This window comes from Acartia tonsa, chromosome 8 (assembly GCF_053477335.1).
Source record: "Acartia tonsa isolate MP-2025a chromosome 8, ASM5347733v1, whole genome shotgun sequence".
In the NCBI taxonomy this organism is placed as follows: domain Eukaryota; kingdom Metazoa; phylum Arthropoda; class Copepoda; order Calanoida; family Acartiidae; genus Acartia; species Acartia tonsa.
This window is the reverse complement of record NC_137267.1, coordinates 36,121,766-36,145,321: the sequence shown is the minus strand read 5'-3', so window position 1 is coordinate 36,145,321 and position 23,556 is coordinate 36,121,766. Positions and strand designations below refer to the sequence as shown.

General features: G+C 32.1%; 3 protein-coding genes across 6 annotated transcripts in view; 2 read left to right on the top strand and 1 right to left on the bottom strand.

Moving 5' to 3' along the window:
- Positions 1–125: 125 nt before the first annotated feature.
- On the bottom strand, positions 126–7,654 carry LOC145326832 (mitochondrial glutathione transporter SLC25A40-like). Of its 3 annotated transcripts, XM_080170264.1 has the most exons (10): positions 7,575–7,654; positions 6,714–6,978; positions 6,405–6,490; positions 5,783–6,096; positions 5,338–5,427; positions 5,013–5,091; positions 4,561–4,763; positions 1,054–1,148; positions 547–674; positions 126–179 (listed from the first exon to the last, which is right to left on the bottom strand). In XM_080170264.1, the coding sequence occupies exons 2-9, from the start codon at positions 6,873–6,875 to the stop codon at positions 582–584; spliced, it is 1,122 nt and encodes a 373-aa protein (XP_080026390.1). In that variant the 5' UTR covers positions 6,876–6,978; positions 7,575–7,654; the 3' UTR covers positions 126–179; positions 547–581. The 3 variants fall into 3 exon arrangements, with proteins under 3 accessions (XP_080026390.1, XP_080026389.1, XP_080026391.1); XM_080170263.1 differs by lacking the exon at positions 126–179 and having other exon boundaries at positions 546–674; XM_080170265.1 differs by lacking the exon at positions 126–179 and having other exon boundaries at positions 546–674; positions 6,420–6,490.
- Positions 7,655–9,471: 1,817 nt separating this feature from the next.
- The window catches only part of LOC145326826 (SMAD family member 6-like), a 98,738-nt gene continuing 84,653 nt past the window's right edge, over positions 9,472–23,556 (top strand). For both annotated transcript variants that reach the window (XR_013881984.1, XM_080170255.1), the window contains exons 1-6: positions 9,472–9,626; positions 9,938–10,108; positions 10,544–10,596; positions 14,625–14,830; positions 15,196–15,250; positions 17,046–17,152. Coding sequence is in view for 1 of the 2 variants with exons in the window: in XM_080170255.1 (XP_080026381.1) it covers positions 10,559–10,596; positions 14,625–14,830; positions 15,196–15,250; positions 17,046–17,152 (406 nt within the window). In the remaining variant the exon portion in view is untranslated. The remainder of the gene's footprint in view (positions 9,627–9,937; positions 10,109–10,543; positions 10,597–14,624; positions 14,831–15,195; positions 15,251–17,045; positions 17,153–23,556) is intronic.
- Positions 19,326–23,556, top strand: part of LOC145326828 (long-chain-fatty-acid--CoA ligase 4-like) — a 173,506-nt gene continuing 169,275 nt past the window's right edge. Inside the window, exon 1 of the mRNA XM_080170256.1 lies at positions 19,326–19,363. The gene's annotated coding sequence lies outside the window, so the exon portion shown is untranslated. The remainder of the gene's footprint in view (positions 19,364–23,556) is intronic.

Below are 23,556 nucleotides of genomic sequence, written 5' to 3'. Positions count from 1 at the left end.
ATTAATATTTAACAATAAGTTATAAATAAAGGAGGCACAATTAACTTTTTATGACTATCACAATCTATTAATAATACATTGCTTTGTTTTCTATTAAAATATTAAAAAGATAATACATGGTATCATCATGAAAATTTATGTTTAATCAAGGAAGATCAGTTGGTAACAATTTTTGGGTCAAATGTGGTAAAATGTTCCTTGTAATGATTATCTCCAAAAATCTGCGAATTTTAAAGGCTTCTAACGACCAAAAGTTGGATAAATAAATCATGCCCGCTCAAAATTTTCACCGACAAATGAAGGCCTACAAATAATTTGGAAAAGTCATTAATCAATAATATACACTGCACAGTATATATTACAGTGCGCATAAATGTGCAAAAAAGACTTATCTTACGCGTTTTTTCTTCTGTGAAGCTTTTCCTGTACATCATTGGATCTTGGCTACGGTGTGCAGGCACGATATGTATTCAGCCGTTTGGCAGCAAGCAGCCCTTTAAATTGATATATTTTTTTGGAGATAATCGTTACCAGGAAGATTTTACCGTTAACTAGATCCCAATTTTAACTTATTATTTATGTCATCGGTTGATGTTTGAAAGCTCATTCTGATTTGAAAAGAATTTCTTGAAAAATTCATAACTTGAAATCATGATTGCACAGGCAGGGGCAACCTATAAAAACAATAAGAAATAGTAAAATTCAGAAAAAGTAAAATTCAGGGATCTTAAGTGATAAGACAATAGATGATAGATTCCAAAATTACCCCTTTTTTAATATATAATCCTTGGTTGAAAAGTTTAAATTAGGATTTGGAAAAGTACCCAAGCAAAACGTGTTTAAATACTTTGGGTACCAGTTTTATTTGTAAAACATAAGGCTTTTTCACCATAAAGGAATGCAGCTGTCATTTTACACCCGCATTGGTTTAGATGTCCGGATGTATTCGAAGTTATATAACATAGGCAAACAAAAATCAAATTCCCCCATATCAAGGCAGACGAACCAAGTTAAAAATTCAAAGGCTTCAATGTTGAAAAAATGATGACTTACTTTAAGTATTCTTGGTGTAAGGCCACTGAAAAGTCCCCTAGCTCCTTGTTCCCGCAGAATGTCTTTCACGATCTGCTGATTTGTTCGGGCTTGCCCTAAATAATATCTTTTTTAGAATCGAGGAAAAAGAAAACTTAAATGATTACCTAAAACAAACAACAACAAAAAAAGATGAAAGATTTGTGTAAATCTTTTGGTAACTATCGAATCTATTTTTTAAATTACGTGGTTACCACACACTAACAAAAACAAAAAAAAGATGTCAAAGTATTTCTCAGGTAGGACTAACTATCCTACCTGTAAAAAATCCCCACAGTTAGCGAAAACACCCACAGAACCTCAAACACTTATGGATTTCACACAGCCAGAGGTGTACATGAAACAAGAACTGTTGGAACTGATGCTCAGTTTACTGAGAATATGAAAGATGATGGTCAAATCCGAAAGGAAGCTATCAACTTGATGACAGGACCAATAAGTTCTAAGCAAAGCTGTAAGATAGGAACCTGGAATGTTAGAACAATGTATGAGTCAACTAAAACAGCCCAAGTAGTTAAAGAAATGACAAGTTACAATATTGGAATACTTGGAATTGCGGAATGTAGATGGACAGGACAAGGACAAACTACAACCAAAGATGGCCACCTAATACTTTATTCTGGTCATGAAAGCCAACATATGTATGGTGTTGCTATAATTATTCAAAAACGACATGTCAATTCACTAATAGACTGGAAACCTATATCAGACAGAATAATTAAGGCTAGATTCCAATCAAGGCATTGCAAGTTGACTATTATCCAATGCTACGCCCCAACAAATGACAAAGATGGAGAAGTAAAACAAGACTTTTATGATCAACTGCAATCAATCAGAAACTCAGTACCCAAACATGACATGTGCCTAGTTCTTGGAGATATGAATGCTAAAGTAGGAACTGACAGGACTGGAGTGGAGAACGCAATGGGACACTTTGGTATAGGTACAAGAAATGAAAATGGAGAACTTTTAATTGAATTCTGTTTAAATAATGATATGGTTGTAGGAGGTACACTATTCCAACACAAAAACATTCACAAATATACCTGGAAAACGCCTGATGGACAAACAAGAAACATGATTGACCACATTATGATCAATAGAAAATGGGTCAAGTCAATGCAAGACTGTAGGAGTTACAGAGGAGCCGACATATTTAGTGACCATGAACTAGTTGTCAGTAAGATTAAATTAAAGCTGAAGCGTACTGGCCATGATAAAAAGAGTGAGATTGGTAGACAATATGATTCTTCAAGATTAAAGGACCCTGTGATAAAGAATGAATTTGTCTTAAAACTTAGAAATAGATTTCAAGTCTTAGAGGACCTAAATGACGAGACTGAGATCACATGGACTTCAATTAAAGAAAACTTTCAATCTACTGCTAAGGAAATCCTAGGACACAAGAAACCAGAGAAAAAGGACTGGATCTCTGAAGAAACATGGATCAAAATAGAAGAGAGAAAGAAGCTCAAAAACGAAATCCATAATGCTCAACATTTGGCTGACATGAGCAATTTAAAAGCTGAATATACTGCTAAAGACAAAGAAGTCAAAAAGTGCACAAGGAAAGACAAGAGAGATTACATTGACAATCTGGCTGAAAAGGCCCAAAGAGCAGCTGACTTTGGTAACATGAAAACAGTATACAACATAACCAAGCAATTAAGTGGCAAATATAGCAAAAAGAGTGGTGAAACTATCAGGGCTAAAGATGGTAAATTACTCACTACAGAAAAAGAAGTTGCTGAAAGGTGGAAATCACATTTTGAAGAAGTGTTGAACAGACCTGAACCAGAAATTACTGCTGAACCAGAACCAGGACATGAAATTGACATAGACACACGACCACCAACTATTCAAGAAGTTAAAGCTGCTATACATAGTCTAAAGAATGACAAAGCACCAGGACCTGACTTGATAACTGCCGAAATGCTTAAGGCAGACATAGATCTTTCTGCTAGGACTCTAACTGATCTCTTTGATAAAATTTGGAGGCAAGAAAAGATACCAACGGACTGGTCTAAAGGTATAATCATAAAACTACCTAAGAAGGGAGATTTGAACAATTGTGATAATTGGAGAGGAATTATGCTGCTTTCTATCCCAAGCAAGGTCCTATGTAAAGTTATTTTAAACAGAATTGATGAGAAAATTGACAATAAACTAAGAGCAGAACAAGCTGGATTCCGTGCTGGAAAGGGCTGTGTTGACCAAATTTTCACCCTTAGGACGGTTATTGAACAATGTGTTGAATTTAACAAGCCACTCCATGTAAATTTTGTTGATTTCTCTAAGGCCTTTGACTCCATACACAGACAAACACTTTGGAAAATACTAAGAAGTTATGGTATACCTGAAAAGATGATAATTATGATAACTAAATTCTATGACAACTTCCAAGCCTGTGTTTCAGTTGGAAACAATAAGACATCTGATTTCTTTAGAATAAGCACTGGAGTTAGACAGGGATGCATTTTATCACCTATTCTATTTATATTGGTCATTGACTGGGTGATGAAGAAAACCACAGAGGACAAAAAACGTGGTCTCCAGCTGGGCATACTAGGACACCTAGAGGATCTGGACTTTGCTGATGACCTGGCACTGATTTCAGAAACAATCAAACATCTACAAGCTAAAACAGATAGACTAGTCAAATATGCAGGACAAGTCGGGCTCTTTGTCAATGTCAAGAAGACCGAAATTATGAATATACCTACAAACCCTGATCAAAATATAACAATAAATGGTGAACAATTGAAACAAAGCAACAAATTCACCTATCTGGGGAGTGTTATCAGCAGCGAAAATGGCTCAAAAGCTGATATTAAGACCAGGATTGATAAGGCTAGGGTTGCTTTCAACAGTCTACACAACGTTTGGAATTCAAAGAAACTTGCTCTGAAAACAAAAATCAGACTTTACAACAGTAATGTGAAATCAGTTCTTCTTTATGGAGCTGAATGCTGGAGAACTGTGAAAACTGAAACAAATCAACTTAATGCATTTCACAATAGCTGCCTAAGAAGAATTTGCAAAATATTCTGGCCAAACAAAATATCAAACATTGAGCTGTATGCTAAGACCAAGTGCAATAGTATTGAAGCAGAAGTGAAATATAAAAGACTAAGGTGGCTAGGACATGTGCTAAGAATGGAACAAAATAGGTTTCCAAAAAAGTGCTTAAAATGGAACCCCACCACTGGTAAACGTAAACGGGGACAACCAAAAATGACCTGGAGGCGGAGCACTGAAAAGGACCTCTTTGATTTGGAATTAACATGGGGAGAAGCTGAAGCACTTGCCAAAAAAGAAATTCATGGAGGAACAAGGTGTCCGTATTCTCTGGACTCAACTGTCAAAAAGAGAGATGCATGCGCCTGATGATGATGATTACTCAGGTTCCACATACTTATTCAATTAACATAAAACAGTTTTCTGGGTAAGGTTATAGAAATAATTTACCTTTCATAACTTGCATTATATCCCTTTCGCCAATTTCAATTTGTTTGGTAGTCTTGATGACATCAAAGGGAAGGGTAACTGTGCTGGCAACCGAACCTGCTAATGCACCACTGGCAAAATTTACGAAGAAACTGTCATAGCCAAACAAAGACTTTGTGTGTTCATACAGGGGCCAATATAGGGCTGAAAATGGCACATCTCTGTAAAAAAAATACATCAAAATTCTAATCATAGGCACAGGACGATTTTTTTTTTGGGGTTGGCGGAGGAGCATATTTTTCTGAGGGCAATTTATCTTGAGAGGGTGATGGTAACCCTCCCAGGACCTATGAGAAGCTACATTGTAAAGGAGAATCATTTTGGTTAAGCGATTTTGCGAGGTCATTCGGTACGAACAGATACAGACTTAAAAAACATTTTGTTACTTATATGGATTTAGATGTATTTTCCTGAGTAGTGTAGCAGTGTAGCCACTCCATAATCCAACAATGCCGCGTGTCTTCACCAAATCTTTAATGCAGGAACGAACCTATCATTGAGTAACCTTAGTACTTATTTATAATAAAATTATCGAAAATAATAATTCTAGTCATTAGCAATAAGATTTCAAAATTGTCTCATGGAAAAAAAATACTTCGAAAAACCAGTCTGGCTTTCAAACAACGACTTCCTTCCTATGAAACTTTAAATCTCCGAATGAAGAGTTAGCTTTGTATTAAAAGTCTTAGGTAATCTAACACCTTATAAAGATTTAAATGGGTTTAATGTTACATTCCTGGGTTAATTTCATTCTTTGTGATTGCATTTTGGTTCTGACAAGCTCTAATGGATTCACTATAGTTACAGCCCAGGTTCGTGCTAGACCACCTAAAAGATCATAAAAAAATTAAACTAGGTAAGAGAGTTTCATAAACTAATGATAGAAAAATGTAAATATATTGATGTAAAATGTGAAGTTTACTATTTTGCCTTTCAAATTGCAGGAAGAGGGGAAATTGGGCTATTTATTACACTAGTCCCCAAAGTTTAATAAAAACCTTTTCTTAATCATGGAAATTTTTATTAAGCTTGGAATTTTTAGTTCAATTAGTTGAGTGTCCAAGCATTTGAACCACTAATTGTAATCTTCAGAAGGGGTAATTTTGAGTACCATAATTGGGGATGTACATCAATTTATCACCCATTGGCTTATCCCGTTCTACCCCTGCAAAACTTGACTTACCCGCAGCAAGAGAAACCCACATAGGACTGGCAGCAGCCTCCTGAGTGACACCGCGCAGCTGCTGATACTTCACATACTGGCCATTTATCACAAACTTGAGCTTCTCATATGTTGTAAAATATATCATAGTCGTCGGCACAGCTAGAACAAGTGTGGGACTCAAACCTGACCACAGGGAGTTAACGCCTTCTGTCCGGCTAATTTTCACAATAGCGTCCAGTGTGCCGTTAAAGTACTTGGGCCGGTTGTACCATTTGCAGTTGCATATTTCTTCGGCGGTGTGTAAGGCTCGGGCTGGCGGGTCACCGTTGGTTCTAGACAAAAATAAAATAATGAATGAAGATAAATACCTAACATGTTAACTTTGTTAATTTTATCAAACAAGGCAATTTATGTTCATTAGTAACGCAGCCATAGGAAAGATGAAAAGTGAAAAGGGTGAAGATAATAATTATGACATATTGCCAATTTCTGAGATATAATCGCTAAATATTACATATTATAACAAGAAATAAAAATTTTGAAAATGGAGTGACCTTGTTTCAGAGTATACTAAAAAAACGTATAGGTACTAACTTCACTACCAAACACATCGATAATAATAAAATAATAAGTAAGGTACTTGAATGTGACTTGCTTTGGGCAAATGTGATCCATGATTCCATTGGAGTACAGGAAACATTTTCTAGCCATCACCCTGTCTTGAGCCTAAACAAAAACGATTATAAGCAATGTAAAATTAGCGTGGGCTGTAAAAATAAATGTTAAAGCATTATTTAGTAGTAGTGCAATAAATACATCCCTGTAATATTTTCCTTCAAGAAAAAAAAAATTATAAGCAACTCCATGTTTCTTTAGGATTTAAGTTTCGATAAATTAATGAAATGATATCAATATAAAAAAAATGTTAGAATTGATAGATGAAGTTCACCTGTAGCCGAATTTTAACAACGTCTAGTGGGGTCATGAAAAGGGAAACAAGAAGGGAGCCAACCCCTGATGACATCATCAATTGTGTGGAGCTTAAATTACTTTGCGTCATTCTTTCTTGTTGGATGTTGTGTGTTACTGGATTGTTTTGATTGTTCGACATGATTATTATATTGTTTGTTCACTCAGAACTTGTTATATTCTCACTTTGACTTCTTTTTTCTATTCTTTGGAAGTTCTTTGTAAGTTCTTCTTGTTGTTGTAATCTAAAAAAATATCATGATTACTTTGTTTTTATTAAAAATAAATGCCATGCATAATAATACACTCATAGTTAAATGGTACTCTTATAAAAATTTCAATTAACTTCAAGTGTTTACAACTTTACAACATTGAAAAGTTGGTTAAAATTGTCTGACCCAATTCTAAACTTTCCACCTAATAATTATTAATTAAAGTTTTTTTAAATTCTTTTGAACATGATTCAATTGATAATTAAAATTATACATACAGCCAGGGTGCCGGAGCCGTATAATTTTGATGCGGCTCCGGCTCCAGCTCCGGCTCCTACCTTAAAATTAATATATCAATTTTTTATCATTATTGAATTTGATAAAATAAAATAAATAATATAAAATATTTTGCTTTTATTTGATTAAAGCTATATAAAAGTAGAAGGATGTGTGTCTATTTGTTAAGTAAAAATAGTTTTTCAGTTTATTATATGGAAATAGACCGTTGCCAAATTATAATATTACTTTAAAAAATCATTTTTAGCTAGTCCGGAGCCGGAGCCGTTTTTAACGAAAAATACGGCTCCGGCTCCAGAACACTGCATACAGCGCATGGATTATTTACCTACCTAACCAAATTCTCAGTCTTTCGTTTCACTCTCTCAATGTCTTTGACAATTCCTTGGCGGGATAATTTTTTGTCTTCAATCTAAAAAATAATAATTATGTATTATGGAGATAATAACCATCAAAAAAAATCTTTAACTTGTTAGGATATTATCTAGTAGAGGCTACGCTACTAACTTGCACGTAAGAGAGATAAAAAGAGTCAGAAAATAGTCTGAAACCAACCCTAGGTAAGAATCCTTATATTGATAGGTTCAAAAGTTAGTGAGAACTTAAAGGACGACAAACATTTTTTATTCGTGCACACAGGATAATATACAGAACGATATTAGTCCGTCTGTTAGTCTGACCTTCCTTTCAAAAAGAAATCAAATAGGTATCTAACCTGATTATTATGAACAAAGTAGATAATTCCGACAGTTGCCGCAACTGTAGTCGCAAAAGTAACCTAAAAAAAAGGACAGATATAAATTTATTACCTAATCATGCATTTCATTATTCTAAATAACGTTTGAAATTCACTAAATTCAAGAATTACATTATATGATAAGTTACCTTAGACGCTATAGACATTACTTAAAATGTTTTTTAACAGTTCATAATTAACTTCTTCTGAAAAATAATTCATTTGATAGTCATATAATGCATTACATTTATACTTTACTGAGGTATTTTAAGTAAAGAATACTTTATTTTACTGGTGAATAAAGCCCTATAAACAAATCCCAGTAGGCGGGAAATTGTCAGGACATAACAATAAGAACCCAAAAGCAAGCAGATTACAAAATACGGCTTGGTTAGGAATACCTAATAGTTTGTTGTTACGCAAACCAATAAGTAGTAATGCGGGAATTATAAAATACGAATGACAGAGTTGTCAAATCATTATACTATTTTTATACCAAAATTTAATTATATATATACAAAACTTTTTATTTATGCTTATTCATTAATTCTTATTCACGAAAATTAAAATAATTTACAAATAAAAAATGGTATAATAATTTAAAAATATGTTTTGTGTTGGTAAATTTGTTTTAGGCCCAAAATTGATCAGCTGATCACAAGCATGAAAAATCTTGCATAAGTTTTGACCAAACTTTCTCCTGATATTTTTAAATGAAACAAACTATAATATATTAATGTTATTAATTACTAAAATTGTATCAAAATAGTGTTTGATTTTAATTATAGTGTAATTTTCGATATTTATAGTTACTTGTATGTATGTCAGATTAAAAATGTTGGCTAAAATAAAATGGGAAACTATGTCATAACAATTTAATGCAGTATTTACTTTTTTTCAAGCCAATAACAACAGCTTAAATTATGCAGTAACATTTTATTGCATATAGTTTGTTGACAGTTCTTAAGTATTTTTTAAGTTTTGAAGTTACAAATATCAAATAATTCTTTTTCGTTGACATAAACTTGCAAAAAATAGGCAGTTTTTTAAGGTTCAGGCTTTCAGTTTTGGGGGCCTATAAAAGCTGCTTGAATTTGGGGAATAGCAACGGATTTGGGAGGAGCGAGGGGTAGACGCAAAACCGGTTCCCTTACCCATAAACATAGTTGCCATTTGAAGTACAAAACAATTTTATAAATTAATTATATGTGATGAAACTAACAAAGTTTATTTGTAGTAAAGTTACTCTGTAATTAGAAAAGGCTGTCTTTCTGTAACGTTTTAAGGGAAACATGATTTTTTCTTCTGCTTTTCAAGATAAACGGCCGATTTATTTGTGAAGATTCCCATCATACCAATATGAGCTTTTTATAGTACATAATTTGTTAGCTTATCAGTCTCTTCAATTATCTAATTGTATATTCTTTAAAAAAAACTTTTAAAAAAACGCAACTTTTGGAATTTATGATTGGGTAACCCTATCTAAATAAACTAAATGTTAGTTCATCTCTCTGCCTTCCTATCAGGCCCAAAGCCTAAAGAAGAAGAAGCTGCATAAAATTTTTTTTTGCAGATTTTTAAATGTTTATAATACATATTTAAAGATGTTAACTAGTGAAAAATTAACTATGGACGCTTTCTTTGAATGGTGATTAAAGAGACTTTTCGTGTTAATTGTTTTTTATTAAATGTCATTCTTTCAAAGATAAATAAAAATAATTTTTTTTTGGTGCAAAATTGTCTGCTAAAATTGTTGAACCCATGCGAAATTAATTAATGTCGGATGGGACTGAGCTTGAGACGTTTTTTTACAACAAATGTTGAATTTCTACAAGATTAATGATATTTTCTTTTGCTTTTTGCTTTAATTAACTTTATTTAATGATTATTTAGAAATGGAAATAACATAAAAATGACTTATTTAATAAAATAAAGCTCTTTAATTATCATTTTAAATAGGAATTAAAAGTTAATATCTGTGAAAATGAAAGATAAATAGTGATAACGAATTAATAAATTGTTATTAATAACAAAAAGTTTTAAAGATGTAAAGGAAAAGTTATTAAAATGTGACTTATTCATTATAACAAGTGATTTCTTTCCGAAGAAGAGTAAATTAATGACTGAAAGGTAATTAGCTAGCATCGTTTTTGTTTGTTGTTCCTAACATAGAAAGCCCTTATTTTTTTAGTTCAAGACAACTTTTGAGGTGTTAGTACACATCTCCCCCCTAAAAAAAACATCTAAGACCGATTAATTCCAACTTAGATTTTTACTCCCTATTTGGGAGGATGGCCCATCCTTATAATAGAACCATAAAATTGATACATATATATACACAAACCTATACCTTTATTACCAACCTTTCCTATTAATTATTGTTTTTGAAGAAAAAGTATGCGTTCTGCCACTTAGCTGTAGTTTACCTACAATAAGCAACACAAATAGGTTTGTGTTTGTGGTCCAAATAAGAAAGATATAAGAGAAGATAATGGCAATAACTTTTTATTATTACTTAATTTATACCTAGCCATAATTATGAAGCAATTAATATTGTTATTTTAGACGGATGAATCGCAGATGTTTATATTTAGAAGTAGGAGGACAACTTTAGTCAGGTAATTATTTCATAGCAGACTTTTCATGAATTAGTTTTGATCACCTGTGTTACTTATTATAAATGTAGGTAAACCTTAAAATAGGTTTAAAGATTACGTTTTTCAATAAAGTAATAGATATTTTTTTCACTTCCTACCTAAAGTAATGGAAGTCAACTTCTGAGACTCAGCAGGTGTTTATGTTTGTCTCTCCTAACGTTTCAGCGCTTCGCTTTTCTGGATGTTGTCATCCTAGTTTTATGTTAAGCAACATATTAGTATGTCAAGTTATTTTGTCACTAAGGAAATGAAATTTTAGTTTGAAATCTAATTCTCCAATTGGCTTCATATAAAACTAGCGGATGCGCTCCTAGAATCTAGGGTATCTGTGTTCGAAAGGGAAGAACTGAAAAATAGCATAAAATCATCTTGGGACTTATGTGAAGCTTCCCTAAAAAGGAGATCTCAATCAATTTAGTAGTTATGAAAATCTCAAGCTTTATCAGAAGATAAAAAACTTACCTTACTACTTTATTTGATAATAGGATACTATTCACGAATGGTGAAATATATGTAATTCATACTATAATCCTTCCTAGATGTATCTCATCCCTTTACCTCAGTACAAAAGTTAATAAAAATTCTCCTTTTATACTTATAATAGTAAAAGTTCATGCTATTTTTGTACAGAAATATATACGAGTTAAAACGATTCAGGAAATAAGTTTTAATTTAGCTTTAGTATTCACTACTAAGCTCAATTAAATGTGCAGTGCACAAATTATTCCCATATTTTATACATAAAAATTTTAAGTTTTACATAAATGAATAATTTCTTAGAAACTGGGGGTAACAAATTAAAATTTAGGCCACATTTGTCGGAACTTATTACAGTACATTGCTTTTCTTTCAACATGTGTAGCTACTCTACAGCTTAATTTTATAGTCTTATGCAATTTTATATAATTTTCCAATGAGACAGCAATTAAATCCTAATTTGCCAATTGCCTATAACACAATGATCTTAAGGAATAAGACAATGGACGATAGATTGATGACCAACAACCACTTTTCTAGATTAAAATTATTGGTGAAAAGTTTGGACACTTCTAGTTTGAACCAGCCAATCAAGATTATATTGAAGCTCCTATCAATTTTTAAGCCTAAAAGAAGTGTTAGTAAAACTTTTAACCAGTGTAAATTTTTAGTTTTCTCCCTCCTAAAACCAACAATTTTCATTAAAATCACATAATTGTATTGTATTGTATTGTATTGAATAATTCTCAGGATTCTCGTGTGAGAATACCGAGGAGAATGTCTTTTAGTCTGCTTCAATCCATTTTCACTATTTTCACAATAATTAGTCTAGCTGATGAAGCCGGTCATAATTAGATTTAAAAACAGCAACAGTTCCAGAATTTTTAACATCAGTTGGTAAACTGTTCCATGTTGGAACAACTCTCATACTAAAAAAGTATTTTCTAATGTCACCATTACATCTTTTTTGAATAATATTCAAAGGTTCATTGCTTAGTCTCGTGTTGGGTCTGATATTTGAACTTGTATCACCATATATCTCAAACCAGTTTTTATAATCAACATTGTCGATTCCTTTCAGCATTTTGAAAACTTGAACCATGTCAGCTTTTTCTCGTCTGTATTCTAAAGTTTGAAGTCCAATTTCGGTCAGTTTTTCTTCATAAGTTTGTCCATTCAAGCCGGATATCATTTTTACCATTCTTTTTTGGACATCTTCAACCACTTTTTTATCACATTCCAGCCAAGGAGACCAAACTGGGGATGCATACTCTAAGATTGGCCTGACATGTTGACAATATAGATTTACAAAAGTTTTCTTGTCTCTGTAATGAAAATTTCTCGATACCAAGGACAGAACAGTATGAGCTTTTTTGGCAATAATATTGCAATGAATAGAGGGTTTCAATGATGAATGTATATTGAATCCAATGTCTTTTTCAGTATCACTAGTCTGAAGAGTTTCACCATTCATGGAGTAGTCATAATTAGGATTGTTTCTGCCAACATGAATAATTTTACATTTTGAAGTGTTGAAAGACATACCCCATTTTAAACACCATTCATCAAGATTGTCAATACTTTGCTGTAGGACCAGCTGGTCATTAGGGCCACAGATGGCGTGGGCTCCTTTGGAATCATCAGCGAATTTCTTGGCTATGTCAATAATGACTACAGCTTCGTCTATATCATTATTATAGACAGTAAAACAGACAGGACCAAGTAGGCTTCCCTGTGCCACACCAGACTTTGAGTCTTCCCAGTCAGAAACTTCACCATTTAGAACCACTCTTTGTTTTCTACAGGACAGCCAGTCTATAATCCACTGCAGAGCTTTTCCTTTTATTCCATGTGCCTTTAGTTTCATAATAAGCCTTTTTCTTGGTACTTTATCAAAGGCTTGGGTAAAGTCTAAGTACAATAAATCCATTGGTTTACCTTCGTCAATCTTTTTGGTCACAGTTTCTAAGAATTCCAGGAGATTTGTTGTGCAGGACCTGCCAGGACGAAATCCATGTTGACTGGAATTAAGCAGATTGTTAGTTTCAAGGTGGTTTACAATACTATCTTTGACAAAGGATTCAAAGAGTTTGCCAGGTATACTTGTTAGTGAAACTTGTCTATATTTGGAGGGATCACTTTTTTTCCCTTTGTTCTTAAATATTGCAGTGATATTTGCAGATTTCCAGTCTTTAGGTACAGAGCTGGTTTGAAAAGATTTTTCAAAAATAATCTTTAAAATTTTAGAGGTGATATTTACAGTTTTTTTCAGAAAAATAACTGAAATTCCATCTGGGCCTGGTGCAGATCCATCCTTCAGTTTTTCAATTTTTTTCTTGATTTTACCTTCATCAAAATAGATATCTTCGAGTGGTTCAACATCAGCTTCGTTGATAGTTGGCAGGTTCTCAGTATCTTCTTCAACAAACACACTAGCAAAGTATTTATTTAAGATGTTAGCCATTTCTTTGGGGTCGTCAGTTTTTACTCCTTCATGGATTAGAGGACCTACAGAGCTTTTCACATTTTTCTTAGAATTTACATATGCATAAAATTTACGTGTGTTACCTTTATCAGAGGCCAGTTTCTTTTCAAAGCTTTTTTTCGCTGTTTTACAGAGTTTTTGGACCATTTTTTCTTGCTTTTTATAAGCAGAGAAGTCTTGTTGAGCCTTTGATTGTTTATATGTTCTCCAGAGTCTTCGTTTTTTTCTAACTGCTTGAAGGCATTTATTATTCATCCAGACTGGTTTAGATGCTTTTCTTCGGATTCTAAAAGGAACATTTTTTTTCACACTTTCATTAACTTTAACTGTAAAAAGTGTCCAAGCCTCTTCAGCTGAAAGGTCACGTAGTTCAAGGTCCCAGTTAAAACTTTCTAAATCACTATAATAAGTCCTTTCTTTTGCTTCAGGCATAGAAATATTACTTTTCCATCATGAATTCAATAATTCAACAAAATAGCTACGCTCCTTAATGACAAAACTGTCCGTGTTGCTTCCTAGTAGTAGTAGCTGTACTGTGTTCTAATTGATATTGAAAACTTAATTGCAGAATTGCATTTGTCTTGGCAGATAAACAGCTCCATATAGACACTGCTATATGCAATAAAACAAACGTTTAAAGAAAACAACAAAAATAAGTCACTTAACAAAAAGCACATAGAAAAGATTATTTATCCTTTTATAAGTATAAGTAGTAAGATTTTTTTCTGTAGTTTAAGAGATCGAAAACTGAACCTATTGCATTCTCCAGTTTTGGAAAGCTCTACATAGGTCCTTGGATGGTTAAAAGCTATTTATTTTTAGATAAGAGTCTTAAGGTTTTAGGCTATCCTATCCATTTGAATACGGAGCCCTCAGATGCTATGGGCACAGCCATTAGTGGATAAAGATAAAGTGTACTCGAACCATGATTAGTATTACGTCAATAACATAATCCTTTTAATAAAGTTCAGGATAATTTACAGCATAACGTCACCTAATCTAATAACGAAATTTTAAACTATTATAGGAAGATATGGGCTGAGTGCCTACATCATGAGTCGAGCGGCTCGGCAGCAGACCAGGGGCCGTTGGCGGTCACCGCCGACATTCGATCCCAGCTGTCGGCGGTTCTTAAGCGGCTCCGCGAGCCCGTTCTGGAGCAGCTGCTAGAGGTGCTGGAACGAAGGGGACAATATCTGGGGCCTTGCTGTGAAATACCAAACACACGACTTGGTAAGTTTTAGATATGTTCGTCTGTACGTCCTTCCGTTTTTAATTTTTAGTGACATATAATCATCTGTCTTATTTGAAATGCAATGTTGTATAAAGATTCCTTTAAAAGTGACCTTCACTCATAACAGAAAAGAAGCTAGAAGAATAGTCAATTCCAGAATGTTTAAAGTTAAACCTACGTTCATCTTTACCATGCTTAAGGCAACACTATGGGATATTGGGGTAAATATTATTTTCTTGGCTGCTTTTCAAGATAGACAGCTGAAATTTTCGATGATGAATCCATGTAAGAATGATTATCTAGTATATTATTTACTTTTTATTATGTAACAGCGTTGCTGCTCCATAATTATCCTTTAATTTAGGTCGACACAATGTAGCTCCGTTGGTTTTGATGTGTAAACTATGGCGATGGAAGGAAAGATTTTCAATCAGCTGCAATCAAAAATTGAATTAAATGAAAGAAAAATGTTCCTAAAATTGGTTTTAAAAAGTAGGACATTCTCTTCCCCCACACAAATACATACGCACACACTTTTTATTTTGAGAAATCCTTTTTTGCCCTGGCTAAGAATGAACATACATAATGGGTTTTGAAAATATTTTGCCAATGCAAGAAGATAAATACTTTTAATATTTTCTTTTTTGGTTTTGCCATTTAAACTCACGAAACCATTTAAATGGTATATTTTTGGTTATAAATCTCAAAACCTTTTATATTTCAAACCTTTATACACGAAATAATAAATTTTGTTGCCCTTTAAACAGTTTACCTACTGAAAAGTATATCTGTTACATGACGTAATAAATGTTTTAGAAATACTAATGGACACAAAACCATTCACCTAATACCCAGAGAGAGAGAGAGAGGGCTGTTTATTACACTATAATGGACTATTTATTACACTTGTCCCCAAAGTTTTATAATAACGTTTTCTTTCGCATTTTTGAGGACTTTAGTTAGTTGATTTGTTGATTCATTAAGTTGAGTGTTCAAACGTTTCATCCACTAATTTTAATCTACAGAAGGGTTAATTTTGTGTATCATCATCGTGGATGTACATAAAGGAGGATGTGCATAAGGACCATTTGGGCAGGGGGGGGGGGGTTTACTCGAGAACCCTTAGAGCTAGAGGGAGCTAATTTTGGATTTAAGCTTCTATGGGGCCAAAGTTACTTTTAAAATTATCGTCGACCCCCCACCCCCCCCCCAAAATTTTTTTTTTGGGGGGGGGGTAAAAATTTTTTTTATTGCATTTCTCGCCGAATTAGGCAATTTGGAATCATTTGAGACCATGTTATTTTTTTCAAAAATTTTTCGCCTTACAAGCAACCCTGCCGGGGGACTTGATCTTTTTGATTGTGTCACTAATTACCCCAAGTTTTGGTATCTTTAAAAAAAAACGGCGGCGGGACCGCCGCTCCCGCCGTCCGCCGCCGTTTTCCGCCGCCAACAAAAAAAGAAATTTTTTATTGCATTTCTCGCCGAATTAGACAATTTGGAATCATTTGAGACCATGTTATTTTTTCAAAAATTTTTCCCCTAACAAGCAACCCTGCGGGGGGGACTTAGTCATTTTTTTCAAATTCTCGTTTATGAAGGTATATCTTAAATACAGTATGCTACTCTCTAAGTTTTAGAGATAATTGGATGAAATCTTTTTGATTGTGTCACTAATTACTTCAAGTTTTGGTATCTTTAAAAAAAAAAAAAACGGCGGCGGGACCGCCGCTCCCGCCGTCCGCCACCAAAAAATTTTTTTTTATTGCATTTCTTGCCGAATTGGGCAATTTGGAATCATTTGAGACCATGTTATTTTTTTCTAAACGGAAAACGGCGGCGGACGGCGGGACCGTTTTTTTTTAAAGATACCAAAACTTGGGGTAATTAGTGACACAATCAAAAAGATTTCATCCAATTATCTTTAAAACTAAGAGAGTAGCATACTGTATTTAAGATATACCTTCATAAACGAGAATTTGAAAAAAAGGACTAAGTCCCCCCGCAGGGTTGCTTGTAAGGCGAAAAATTTTTGAAAAAAATAACATGGTCTCAAATGATTCCAAATTGCCTAATTCGGCGAGAAATGCAATAAAAAAAATTTTTACCCCCCCCCCAAAAAAAAAACTTTTGGCCATTGTTTTATCCCTCTAGATCCCTGCCAAATACCTACCTATTTTAAAAAAACTGATTGAAAATTGTTGTTCCACAGGACTTGACAGATTATAACGAGCTAATTCGTCTACCTGTTTGTAAACACGATGAGTACGGACAGTACGAGTGCTGCAACCCCTATCACTGGGCTAGGCAGGCGAATCCAGGTAAACATGGATAAATTAGGTAGCTAGTTATCAACCTAAAGATACCTAGATATTTTGTTGTCTTTTTAAAAGTTAAAAATTTAGAACAGATGAAGTCAATAGGTATTTATTTAGATTTGTATACAGTTCTTATGTTTTAAATCTTAAGTATATATTGATAGAAAGATAGTAAGGTATAGGTTTATGTGTACTGGGTAGCCATTGTGTTTTGATCTAAATAGTCATGGAGTAGAACTTGACTCATTTGTATAGCCACTAGGGCTATCAAGTACATTATTACTTGACCCGCTGTCTCATGGGAGCTACTTAAGGTATAAATAGATAGATTGTATGACAATAAAAACTTTAAGTAACAAAGCTACTACATAAATATTTCAATTTTTTAAAAAATAGGTAGTAATTTTAGATTTTTAAAGATTTATAAAATGTTTTAATTTATGAAGAAAAAAAGGTTAATGAAATTAAATATATAAATCTTTAATTGTGTTTTTATTAATTTTTTAAAGGTTTAAAAGACAAAATCAAATAAAGGGAGAGGTCATTTTCTAGTAAATCCCGTAAAGGTGTGTGTTATAAGGCCTAAAAATAGTAGTAGAACGATAAGGTGCTCTAGATATATGTATTCCCTATTGAATAGAACAATAGGGAAATTTTTTTTTTTTTTTTGATAACCGTACCTGGATTATCTAAAAAAAATACGAAATTTCTATCAAACGCTTTGTTTGGCTCAAACTGACAAAAATTAAAAAAAAATATAATTATAATAATAATGTTTTCTATAGGTACAAGGTAAAGGTTAAGAACAATCTATACCATTAAACAAAGGAAGAAGTCATTCTTTACAGGTTGATTTATTATAATTATATTTTTTTTTATTTGTGTCAGTTTGAGCCAAACAAAGCGTTTGATAGAAATTTCAGATATTCCAGGTACGGTTATCAAAAAAAAAAAAAAAAATTTCTTCCCTATTGTTCTATTCAATAGGAAATACAAATATATAGAGCACCTTATCGTTCTACTACTATTTTTAGGCCTTATAACACACACCTTTACGGGATTTACTAGAAAATGACCTCTCCCTTTATAAGCCTTCAAATAAGATATTTATTAAGTCACTACAAACGGATTATTTGAATTTGCATTTCGAAAGTTTCTTATTTAAATTCAAATTACTTGCCTAATCAATATAATAAAAGTCTCATTAGTAAGTTAATGATGCATAAAAAGAGAGGTAAAAGTAAAATTATGACATGCTATTAGCCTGTCACAATTTACAGCTAAATTACTAGGAAAATTGTTACTTTGCATGATTTTAATCAATTCTATCTTTGTAGCATTCATTTAACACCACCGTAAAATATTAAAGCCAATTTTTGCAAAAATTAAATTTAAAATAAGTAAATGAGAGAGCTTTGAAGCATCTAAAAAGAGAAAGGTAGGTTGCGGGTAAAATCCGTAAAAGTGTGTGTTTTAAGGCTTAAAAGTAGTAGTAGAACGATAATATTCACTAAATATGTGTATTTCTTATTGAAAAGAACTATAGACAAAACATTTTTTTTTAAGTTCACATAAATTTTTATCGTTCTCTTACTGTTTTTAACTTAAAACACACAACCTTTACGGATTTTACCCGCAACCTACCTTTCCCTTTATATGTTTTTGTACTATAAGAGGTTAACTCACCAACAAAATATACATATTTAATCATACATTACAAAATTATTTCTAGCATGTTTGCTCTCTTCAGATGTACTATGGAATTTAAAACCCAAATTATTTAGACTAATGTTAATATTAGAAATATGAAATGAACACTTTTTTTCTCTTCCTCTTTTCCGATCAGCTGAAATGGATTTCCTATTCGAGCCCTAGTTTCCTAAAGTGAACAGCAGATAACCCAATTATTGCAGATCCTATTTTCAGCGACTCCGGTCAAATGGAAAAGCGATTTAATGTATTAACGATTTATACATTATACATTCAAAATTTTAATTTTTCAAATTTTGATTTTCTTTTAAGTTTGAAGCTTTTTTAGCTAGTAGCAAATATTGAGATAGGACGCGGAAGCTACGCACACTTTCGGAAACTAAATTCAGTTCATCTCTTTTCCTCTATCTATGTATTAGCTTTTACTGTAGGTAAAGAGGGGTCTTTCAATTTTACAATTTAAAACGACCAAGCTAATATTGCTTGATTCACTTCTACAAGAGACAAAATGAATTGAAAATGATTGCTAAAATCGAAATATATCTTCATGTCTTAGAATAGTGTAATTTTTTTAAAAATAGGTTGAAAAACATACTAACTTTAAAAAATAAAACAATTAGGAATTTCAAGCTTCAAATGATAAATTACATTCAATTGTGCAATTGTGTAACTCTAATATGTTTGTATGTCAGACAGTTCGTTTATGAATACAGTCTCTACAGACCATTTCTCTGTGCAGTTTATCTTCAAAAGCTTTTTACGACACACATACACACTCACAAACAAGCTTGATATGATTTCTATATTTATTACTAGATATAATATGTTCCATGAAAACTTTCCTATGATTAAACTATTTTACTTTTAAACATTGCCTTTATTGAATATGCAATAAGATTTACTTTTATTGTTACGCTAGTTAAAAACAAATTCATGTTTGTATTTTTGTATCCCAACTTTAATATAGTTACTTAGACCGGCACTACTCGGTCGTTTCCGTGGCGCCAGACTTAGCTAAAAGGTAGTCATATAAAACGGGCAAAAATTAACAACAGCGAAAAATCTTTTTATTTCAATTTAAGAGGACAAATAAGAATTAAAGGATTTTACATTTTTAATGATTAAAGGAAGATATTTGTGGAAAGCAAACGTATTAGTCCTCTCGTTGTTCAAAAATATTTCTTTTACATTGTTTTTTTATTATGGAATGACAGGTTTTCTGTCTGTATGTAAGGACCGATCATTCCAAATTTTCATAAAAGCTTTGTATTGGTCCTGAGCAGCCTTTTTTGGCGAGGTATGTCACCTTTAAAATAGATATGGTCTCTCAAAAATCATTATTTTATCAGAATCAATTTCAGAATTACATTCAACAAACATTGGTAAAAAGGCCAGCACACCTCGTAGGAAAGTGGTCATAAGTCAATAAAAATATTATTTTATCGCAAAATTTTAAGAATTATGGATATAACATAATATCATTACATAATCTTAGTTCTGAATATTAAAGACATACCTAATGTTCATTTAATTTTTATTTTTTCTTCTTATTTTCAGAACTCTACCTATATATTCTACTTTTATTTTTAAATTTACACAAACGCACAGCAATTCTATAAAAGTCCTAAATATGTTTATTTCTTATTTCTTTGTTTGTGATTAAAAAACAATTTTACAAAATTACTTACCTAAGTTGTGTAAATAACTTATTTTTAGTAAAACATAATGATATCATAATTTTGATTCCTTCCCTATTTATTTAAGATAAAGAGTTGAAAACATTGATGTTATTTTTAGTTAATTATATTCACTAACATTATTTACTTTATGTAAGGTTTGTAAAATTTTATCTTTTAAATTGTAAAATTTTTAATTCTTGGATCAAAAATGAAAATATTTTTCCTTGAAATGATAGTCAAAATCTAAAATCAACTAATCAAGATTTAATAAAAGTTCCCAAGAATTTTAAGCCAACCAATTTGAAAACTTGGTTACAATACTTTGAAAGACGGCATTTTTAATTAAAGAAACTATAATGTAGCAACTATATTATTGATATCAATAGTATTCAATATGGAAAACAGCCTCGACAAAAAAAAAGTTATAATACACAGCTACTAAAAAGTGACATAACTGCTCTATAGCCTTCAGAATTAAGCCAGACGTACAGACAAAAGAAAGGCATATAACAGCTGCGCTACTAAAACATAACATTGCATAAGATTGGTTGGTGACAGGGAACTAAAGGAATAAGACAAAGGCCAATAAATTGATTTACATCTCCAATAATGATATACAAAATTACCCCTTCAGTAGATTAAAATGAGTGGTTAAAACGTTTGGAAGCTTAACTTAAAGAACAAACTAATCAAAATCCAACAAAAGTCCCATAAATTGTTAAGCCAACAAATAAGAAAACGTTGTAATAAAAATTTGGGTACTAGTTTAATAAACAGCCCAATGTTCCCTCCCTCCCTGGATTGGTGGCGCCAAGTTTAACTTTTTGTCGGGACCCCTTTGTCGAAGCTTTTTTTGTGGTTTTTATAAACCCCATCCCTTCTTTTTTCTGGCTTTTTAGTTATCCCACAATTAATTTAAGATTGTGTTATAAAATCAGCAGATTAATGGAAAAGGTGTTTGATGAAAATATGTTTAAATAAACTTTTTTCAAATTAGTTTTTCTTTTAATGTTTAATTTAAAAGAACAGTTTTTCTTCCATATTTTCATTTTTCTACACAAAATTTTTTTGCTGTTTTATTGAACAACTCTTTCTTATGTTTTTTAACTTTTTATAATCTTATTGTTTTTGCTTTGCTTTTTTTAAGACATACAGGGAGGGACGGAAAATTGGACTGTAGATTACACTAGTTCCCTCGTTACCTTATGCGTTGGTTCAAAAAACTTTGGTTACCTTATTGAATTTTGGTTCGATGGTTTCAATCTAGTAGTTTTTAAACTTTTTAACCATTAATTTTGATCAAGAGAATGAATAACTGTTTAATAATGAAAATTATGTAATTAAGTAATGGAACTGATATTTTTATATTGGAAAAATTTTTCTGTAGATAGAAGTTTTTTTGTTTTTCATTTAGTTAACATATAACCAAAGATAAAATTATGAAGGAAAAAAAACATTTATGGCAGATTATAAGGATAGAAGTAAAAAAAGGATTTTTCCCTATGAAATATCTCCTACATAAATTTGCAATGCAAGAATATGATTTCTACAATATCCTATATTATGTACAAATCTAAAATGGAAAATTATTGGTAATTTAGGATTTCCTCTGCGTGGCTTTGGCCATTAGACAAAGTGGTTCTACTGAAGACCAATACCATTTAGGAATTTTCATTTATGTTTATGCTAGTTTTAATATTGCTGGGGTCATTACCGGGTAGTATCCTAACCTTTCCATAAATTACAATTAGCATCAAATAATGTTTCAGTCGATATAAGGGAAACCGCCATAGTTTTCTTGACAGAAAGAAAACCTTATAAAATTACAATAACCATGTATTGTATGTCCAGAGGTCTGTTGGTTATTCTAAGTTAACTTGGTGGTCGATACGTTAACCAGTGACTTGTAATACTTTGACGCCAGAATGGCACACAAACGACGTATTATATATAGAGGGCTAGTATTGATATAGATTATTATTTCATTTGTAATAAAAATCTCTGAACAAATAATTGTTATAATTTTTTACAAAAAAACATACTAAAATGGGGAATGATAAAAGGGAAGAAAGTGTTATATCAAAATTTCTACATTTATTACAATTTTAAGTTCATCTGTAATGAAATTAGATTGCAATTGCTGTTCTACTTTTGGAAATATCTATTGTTGATCTTTTGTTTCTTTTCCTTTATAACAATAGTTTTATCTTTTAATGATATTAAAAGCTTGGGCATGGTTGTCCTTGTTTTTTTTCGTTTCGTTTCCCTATTTTTTACTTTAATTGTTCGTCTATATCTGTTATCTTGTTTAATCAGACAACTTCACAGTTTCCTTGATTCACTGGCGCTATAGATTATACCACATCCTTCAAACCTGGCGTTTTTACTTTGCCAGATGGATGGGGATACGTCTTTTGGAGTGAAAAATGACAGAGCATTTATTTGACAGAGCATTTATTGTTAAAATTAGCTTCTTTGAAAGAGGTTTGATCATTTCCAACAAAGTACCTATTGAGCACGCAATACCCCCCTTGTTTTTTTAAATAAATTGAAAAAAGTTGTGGCATTTTTTCCAATTCCGAACTCTTTGTGCGAATTAACTTTACCATCTTTATACCTTGATTACGATATATCTACATTAAAACCTGCCTCCTTTTTCTTATTATTTGTTTTTGAGCATAAGATTCCTTGTCCTGTTACAATGTAGGCACAAAAGCTGCATTGGAATAATACTATATCATCTATATCTTTTAGCAGCAAAGCAATTCTATAATTTATTTTAGATAAAAGGGATTTAATCTCAATATGTATAATTTTGTAAGTGAGTGAATCGGAAAAAATTAGTTTTGAAAAAAAGGCATATAGTTTTGACTTTTTCATTTACCAAAATTTTCTAAATGCTCTCGCCAGTGGCTTTTGGGACTTAAAACAATGATCTCGTAAACATTTGAATGAGTGTATGTCACTTTTTTAAATAGGGGGGGGGGGGTATATGTACACGGAAGGCTAGTATTTTTT